Source organism: Octodon degus, unplaced genomic scaffold (assembly GCF_000260255.1).
Source record: "Octodon degus isolate 3935 unplaced genomic scaffold, OctDeg1.0 scaffold00024, whole genome shotgun sequence".
Lineage (NCBI taxonomy): Eukaryota > Metazoa > Chordata > Mammalia > Rodentia > Octodontidae > Octodon > Octodon degus.
Window position 1 is genome coordinate 12,881,685 of NW_004524600.1, and position 7,990 is coordinate 12,889,674.

The 7,990-nt window shown below is 41.5% G+C and overlaps 1 protein-coding gene across 1 annotated transcript in view; it reads right to left on the reverse strand.

Annotated features, from left to right (window-relative positions):
• Positions 1-3,804: 3,804 nt before the first annotated feature.
• Positions 3,805-7,990, reverse strand: part of Txlnb (taxilin beta) — a 50,817-nt gene continuing 46,631 nt past the window's right edge. Inside the window, exons 8-9 of the mRNA XM_004628584.2 lie at positions 7,835-7,930; positions 3,805-6,176 (exon numbers count right to left, since the gene is read on the reverse strand). Of these exons, the coding sequence (XP_004628641.1) occupies positions 5,217-6,176; positions 7,835-7,930 (1,056 nt within the window). The 3' untranslated portion in view covers positions 3,805-5,216. The remainder of the gene's footprint in view (positions 6,177-7,834; positions 7,931-7,990) is intronic.

Consider the following 7,990-nt stretch of genomic DNA (forward strand, 5'->3'; position numbering starts at 1 on the left):
GTTGGCAGTTTATTTTTATTTTTTATTTTTTGAGCTGTGTTGGATATAAACATCTAGCTGTACCCCTCCAGTAGGTTTACATGGAAACTTGGGTGCATGTGGGGGAAGGTTTAAGGGCAGTGCCTGGAAATCCTTTCCAAACAACGCATAATTATGCTGCATATTTATTTGTACATGTCCATGTGTATTTATAAATAATGTAATATGTTTATGTACAGATGGCAAAGGGTGTGAAATTTAAATACATTGTCTAAGCACTCAAATCTGGTAGCTCTTAGTAGCTGTACTCTCACTTGGACTACTACGCCCTGCCTCAAAGACTAACTTCATGTTAAAGGAAAAAGGACACTTAAATCACTGAAAACATCCTGTGGCATAGGGAATGCTACCAGTGGTTAGACTAGAGTGAGGCAATTGGTATTTTTTTCCCTTTTCTCTTTATTAGTTTGAAAGAAAGGCAAACCAGAAGAAAGCCAGTAAGGTGGTAACACCAATGAACATGTTTGTAGAAACTCTCCGGCTTGGGAGACATGGTGTCGAGTGTGTTAATTCATTACGGCTCTTCTCCTCCATCTCCTGGCTGCATGCGCAGAAGGTTCACCAATGTACGCGCATCTTCCTTTTGTTATTCCTAGTAATCCTTAATAATCTTAAGGTTTTAGCTTTTATTTTTTCTTTTATTTAATAGCTACCAGATTGAAAGTTTCCTCCTCTCTCCTCCCCTCTCCTCCTCCTCTTTCTTCTCTCTCTCTCTCTCTCTCTCTCTCTCTCTCTCTCTCTCTCTCTCTCCCACCCATACAATAAATATCTTATTTGGCTTCTATGGTGTTTTTGTATTATTTGACATAAAATGTCATCAATTTACTGTTCTGAAATCATGACTTTCACCTGAAGGAGGTGTGATATTAGTTAGGACATGAATTAACAGAATATTATAATAGAGCCTTTTAAAGCAGTTTAGAGCTAAAGTTATCACATAGTTCTTAGAACTAATAGAAGTCTTAGGGTCCAGAGTTCAGCAGGAAGAGGGACTTCTGTTTGGATTTAGCTGATCTTGATTGTGCTGCTGAAGCGATTTGTCACTTTCCTGTCCTAGTACAGTGAAACAGCTTCTGTGCCTAATTTATGTCATGGATCAATGAATTTCTACATTTATTTTGTTGCACATTTTTATAAAATCTCCTTATTCACACAGGGAACAATTTTTTTTGTAGTGTGCTTCACAGGAAAGACAATACTATTTTTGAAACTACTGGTGTAAAGGCTCTCTACAGGAACAGAACCTAGGTCAAATTGTATATGTATGTAATTGTGTGTGTGTGTGAGAGAGATTTGTGTATCTACACACATGCACACACAATAGCAGCTGGCATCTGTAGAACTTTGATCACAGGATGCCACCAAAGAGGCTTAACTTCAGCTTTCAAAGATACATCATGACAGGGTCAAGAACAATAATCCCTAGGACACAAAAGCTTTTATTCTAATGAGATTCTCTCATTATAGCAAAGTTATCTAGAAATATTGCACAGTCAGACAGGGCTGAGCCCTGGAGAGGTCAGGGCACAAGACACCTGTGGCAGGAGCTATATTAACTGAAGGCCAGGCTTCAAGAGAGAAAGGAACTTCTCCCCGAGATACTTCCCCTCAAGATGGACAGCAGTGACTGATCCTCTAGTCAGGCATCTATCACCCTCGGGTAGAGGACCAACACCTCAGTTTTGCAATACATATTACTTTTGTAACCTCAGAAAAGAAGCTAGCTCTTGTACAGCAGTTAACCACTAAGAAGAACGTATGCAGTGTGTTAATTATTGAAACTGTCCTACCGATTTGGTTTGAAACTATCTCATTGCTATTTGTTTATCAGTAAAATTATGGAAAAAATAAAATAAAAAACATAAATAAAAAAGAAAGGAAGCTATTTTAAAAATGTGTATCTTTGTGGTTAAAGTTAATGTCTTCCCTATTCTTGCAACAAATTCTCAAAGTACCAGAAAAGGCTTAGTTCAAGAAGCCCCTCCCAAATCACTGTGAACCGAGAAGAGAGAATTAGCAAAAGAGAGAACAGAGGGGCCCCTTTGAATCTTGCTGGAGAAAGTTCTTGGAATAGTCAGAACTGAGAGAGAGCGGAAAGATGAATCAACACGTGTAGTCTCTTTCCTTTACTTCTCAGCGAGGGTAAATGGCTGAGAAACTGCAGAAATATGAGCTCTGGAGGACTGGTCTTGAAGAGAAACGCGTTGGCCATATGAAGATGGTCCTTTGGATGCTACGTGGTCAGGCAGATGAGTCTGAATTTTAGTTGCATTAAACCTGGAATCATTGTCCGGTTTTTGTTGCTATAGCAACATGCCTGCGGTGTAACAACTTACAAAGTTATTTGGCTTACAGTTTTGGAAGCTGCAACCAGGAACATGGCGCTGGGTCTAGTGAAGGCCTTCATGCTGAACTGCAGCATGACAGAAGGCATCATGTGTGAGAGAAAGCAAGCATGGTAGCTTGAGTCTCTCTTCTTTTTCTTATGAGGCCACTTATGACCTTCCCCCTTGACCTCCAAGAACCCGAATTACTACCTGAAGGCCTCAACTCCAAACACATTTGAGGACTAAGTTATCAACACTTAAAGGTTGGGAAGACACATTCAAACCATAGCAACTGTGTTTTGTTTTGCTTTTTATTTTCTAGCTCTTCTGTCTTGTAGGACTCAGTGTTTCCTCTCTCTTGGTGTTTTTCTCTCTCAGCAAATGCACCCCCGCATACACTGGTGTTTTCAGAGTGTTGACTCTACATTCATTCTACTTAGGGAAAATTCAAACAATACAGTAAGACCAAACTTTTTGTTAGGTTTTATTCTTACTGGAACATAACTGTAACACAATAAAAATGAAAACAAATAAGATCACTACTAGAGAGTTTGGAAAGAGAAGTACCTTTTTAATAGATACATAAATTATATTATTAAATTTAGTGCTTCTAGAAAGTAGTCTTCCCAGCTCTAAAAATAGTTACATGAGCTTGACAAAGAATAGAAATTTGTTCTGCTTTTAAATCTTTTGTGTTTTGTTATCAGTAGGAATGCCAAATTCTAAGACAAAGGATAATAATGAAACATTCTCTGAATATTAAAATAATTCTTCCAAAGCCTACTTGAAACTTTACAAATTTCAGGCACATTATTGTATCTGAATCTCTGCCCAAGGTAAGTACAGTAATGAGTAACATGTTGCTATGAAAGACTTTTGGAAGAAAATGATGAACTCTGGGTGTTGAAAAAGTTGATTTGTTGGATTTTCGCACATCTGCTCTTTCTCTTGCTCAGCGTTCAGCCTGAGACTCTACTGTGATTATTTAATCTCTCTTCATTCTCAGAAGTTCAACTTCTCCAAACAGAGGGAAGAAAGCAGACCCCCTGGATTGTTACAGTGAATATTTAGCTCAGAATTAAATGAATGTTTACTTTCCAGAAATGTTGAATTTGGCTGCATACCTCTGTGGTTATATTTTAAGCCTTTTAAAACACATGGATTCTCAACTAGACACATACTTCTTCCTAATTTTTCCCCTTGAACAGCATTTTTCTTAGCACCCTCACTGTCTACTTCAAACAAATTGTATGCAGTTTACAGTGCTTGTAACATATGGCTGCTGCCTGCAAGCTCTTTGTGAGCCTTGGCAAAGGGCCGCGTGCAATAGTGACCAAGGATTTCCTGAATGAGCAGTACGGCATCTTGCTTTTACCACTTTTCTACTTGAGTGCAACTTTTAAAGGTATGATTAGACGGTTTTGCTTTCCTGCCTTCCGTCTTGCTCTTCATTTCTCTTCCTTTTTCCTCCTTCATATTTCACTGGTGGGTGGAGTCTTCCTTTACCCCAGGAGACTAATTCTTGCTGTCATATTATTTGGGGTTCTCATCAAGTTCTTGTCTTGTCTTGAATCCTCACTTCCTTTTAGACGTTTGGAGGAGGGACTCATGTAGTTTTCATTTTGTACTTCCAAGTTGTAGAAAAATCCTGGAAGCAGAAAGTGCATGCTGCTTTGTAAGTCTCGTCACTCCTGTTGGGATCCACATCTTTTGGGAAAATAATGGTTCTGTTTAGCATTAACTGAGCCGAGGGCTATGTATGATTTTTCTCCCACAAAGCAGGGCATTTGGGAGGAAGGAGCAGATGCATTCAGAATACAGACTGAGTCACAGCCAGGAAGAGGTGAATATTTTGTCTTAAGAGATCACAGGAACAGCACAAAACCCTTTTTCAGCCGCAGGCCTCCCAGTGCTCAACCTCTCCCTCTTCTCCGGCTTCCAACCCCCTTTTTGCAAACAAACTGGAGTGTTGCCTTCCCAGGTGGAGGGCGTCAGGAGGCAGCTGGCTGAAGAGTGTGGGACTGACAGCTGGAAGGGTGGGCCACTTCCGGCTGTTTAGGGCCTCCTGCGGTCACCTTGATGTGCTTACGCTTTGGAGTTCTACGATCTAATGTAGCTGCTGCTATTGTATAGTTAAATCAAGCCATTGGTTGAATTTACTGATTCACTGGTTTTATTGATTCATAGGTTGAATTCGTTGTCATTAGCTCTGTTATTGGTTGAACTTATTGATCTAACATGGGTTACTTATTTTCCTACGACACAATAATGGCCTAAATATTTCCTTTTTGAACCTACTTCTGATTCAAAGACCATTAGTTTACTGTATCCCACCTGAAAAATAAAAGATACGACTTTTTTTTATTACTAAGCTTTTGCATAGAGAAAACCATGTAATATATACTTTATATATATATACATACATGATTATAGTCACATGTCCACGTGTATTACTGTTTACATGGAACCTGACATCCTTCAGCTATATGGAGCTTATGAAACTGTGAAAATCAATATAACAGGACATTGTCAATATTTACGTCTTGTATAAGTCTTTTAAACATCAAATCTTACTATTAAAAAATTGAGTTCCATCTTAATAAAAAACTCTGTTATTAGAATGTTTTGTTGCCATTTGGGAAAAGTGCTATTGCTCAGTATTAAATTAGAAAAGCTCCTTATCAGTTATAAATTGAGAATGAAGGGCAAAGGCTGTTTCTGCATAAATTGAAAGATGCCTCAATTCTCTCTTCCATTTGATGTCCCTAGTCCTTAATGCCTCTTTCAGAGACAGTTTGCAATGACCAAGATGCAAAGTCAAAAGGAAAGCCTCTGAAGGCACGGTGAGGCTTAATCGATTCCCTCCAGGCTGGTGTCAGACATACTGGGCAGCTGGGACCCAGCGAAGGCCTCTGGGGGCAGGTCTTCTGAGGCTGCCGGCAGGGGCTGCCCCTTGGACTGACTCCCTGGAACAGTCTCCCGTGATGGGGGCGGTAGGGCAGAACCATTTGCTTCTATCTCAGATAGGGGGGTTTCAGTGGAGGCCTGGCCTGCAGCTTCTGCATGAGTGGAACCATTTGCCTCTATCCTGGGAGAGGAGGCCTTAGCCGAGTCCTGCCCTGAAGCTCCTTCACGTGCAGGACATTTTTTTGCCACTGAGGGTTGTGGGGCCTTACCAGAAGTTTCTGCAGAAGTGGAACCATCAGCTTCCAGCCCGCACAGGGACGCCTGAGTAGGGCCCTGTGGGGACAGACCGGAAGCTTCTGCGTCTGGCTTCTGGGACTGCTGGTCAGCTTGAACCCTGGTAGCTAGACCGTGGCCTTCCGGCTCTCTCACAGATTTGGCGGGGGTATGGCTGGCCATAGGGGCAAGTTGTTCCTTGTTGCCCACTTCAGCCTCGGCCTCAGGAGTTGAGAGAAGCAGAGGACTTGCAGAAGGCAAGGGAGCAGGCAGAAGGGCTTGTTCTGCTTCGTCGAGGGGAGAGGCCTCGCTCCCCTGAGCGCCGCCCAGATGGGCTAAGCTTGGACCCATGATGGACTCTGGAGGCTGAACTGCGAAGGCAGCGGCCAAATTTTTCACGGCATTTTGAACACTCTTGACCTGCTCTGTATCCATCTCCCTAGGCACAGAGCTGTCTGCCTCTGGCTCTTCATCAGAACTATGCTGACTTTGGTCATCCTTGTCAGGCATTTTTGCTTCTCTGATTTTTTTATAGAGTTCATTTCTCTCTTCCTGTAACGCGCGGCAGAGGTTCTCGAGCCTCCCAATTTTCATCACGAAGCACTCGTATTCCTTAGCCCTCAGTGCTTTCTGTGATGTGAACACACATACACAAACGACATGAAAAACAATATTTTCAGGATACTCTCGGAGACACACTATCTGCCCCAAAATTTGTCTCTCAGGCTCTGAGGCCTGGCCATGGAATGGTGACTGAACAGATACTTGATCAGGAAACTTTCTAAAATAATTTTGTTGTGTGCTAGAATCTGGTAGACTTTTAAACACCATCACCCATTCTTCATATTTTGCAGTACCGGGGATTGAACTCAGGACCCTGAAAGTGCTTATTCTACTGAGCTATCTCCCCAGGCCCACCCATTTTTTATAGAGACAGCATGGCTTCTTTATGCTTTAGTCCACAGCCCCTCAACACTTAAAGTAGGTAGGCTTTCTAATTCTAAGATTTAGAAGGTATAAGCCTAAATTTGTGGCAAAATCAATAAGATGGACCAGAAGTGCCTCACCCTCAGTAATGCCATATCTATGCTATAGGTACACTACTGTGTGCTAACCCAAGCGGGGTTTCCTTCAGGTTGATGAGTAGTAAGCATATATCTGTAATGGTTGATACACTGTGTCAACTTGAGAAGTCTCAAGGGAGTGGGCAGGGTCCTCGCTTTGTAAACATCCTCATCCTGTGCAAAAGGAGGGCATAGATGGTAAGAGTGCTACACCCACTGGGGTGGGCGTGGGGGTAAGGATGGGGGCTTGGAAGTGTGGAGGTGAGGGGTGTGGGTATGGGGTAGACTGCCTACAATATAAGGGAGGAGAAGAGGCTTGTTCTCCCCTTTTTTGCTCTTGCTTCTTTTGCTGTCTTGAACTGTTGCCTCTCTGTGGTGCTGCTCTGCCTTAGATCCAGCTGATTATGGACTGAAACCTCTACAAACTGTGAGCTAAATAAACTTTTCCTTCCTTACCTTTAGGTGTTAGGTATTTTGTCCCAGCAGTGAGAGAAAAGTAACTAAGACAATCTTTGGAACTGGTTGCAACTTGGAATAAGTTCTTAGAATAGTAATTATCCTATCTAATTACTCATCACATATTAATTTATGATGTTTTCTACTTCATCTATTCTTTTCTCTAGAAATGTGTTTGTATACAAACATGTTCCAAATCGTCTCACTCTTTACCTTCATCTTTGAGCTATTCTGTACCTTTTGAACCTTTCTTCACTAGTTACCATGAAGAGGGCTTCACCTATAAGTCCCCCTCTCAGGTCTGGGGCCTTGTATCTTTGTCTTTAGAATTGCAGAACCTATTTAGACTTGACATAGCAACTCTGTTTATGCTTGTTGGAGGAGTTAATTTTTTTTCCACGTCTATCTATAAAGTGGTATATACCCTCACTTCTTGAACTGGTGCCTTTTCTTAATGTAAAGAAACCAGTTAATTAGTTCATGTTAGGAGCTAGCCACAGGGGAAACTCAAAGCCATGTAAGACATTACCTAATCCACCATGTAGCAGGCAGGTAGTGCTCTGAATCAAGACATGTGACCTAGGGTCTCCAAACTTTTGTGAGTCAGGATGGGATCCAGAATGGCCTTTGCTTTTATATTTATTACATTTTAACATGACACATCTCCTGATCTTTAGCTCTTTTTTAAATACAACCATTTGTACTCCTGGATTGTTCCACTCTCAGAGTGAATACTGTGGCTAAATGGGGCAGTGAAAACTACCTTACCTCTTCAATCATGTCCAGTAATGCTTTGTTACAGCTTTCAAACCGGGCTTTCCATGTGGCTGTGTCCTTTTCCAGCTTCTTCATCTTTTTAGTTGTCTACAGAAATTAGAGTATGTTAGTTTAATCCTGCAGAGCTCATCTTTCAAGGGAGCTCTT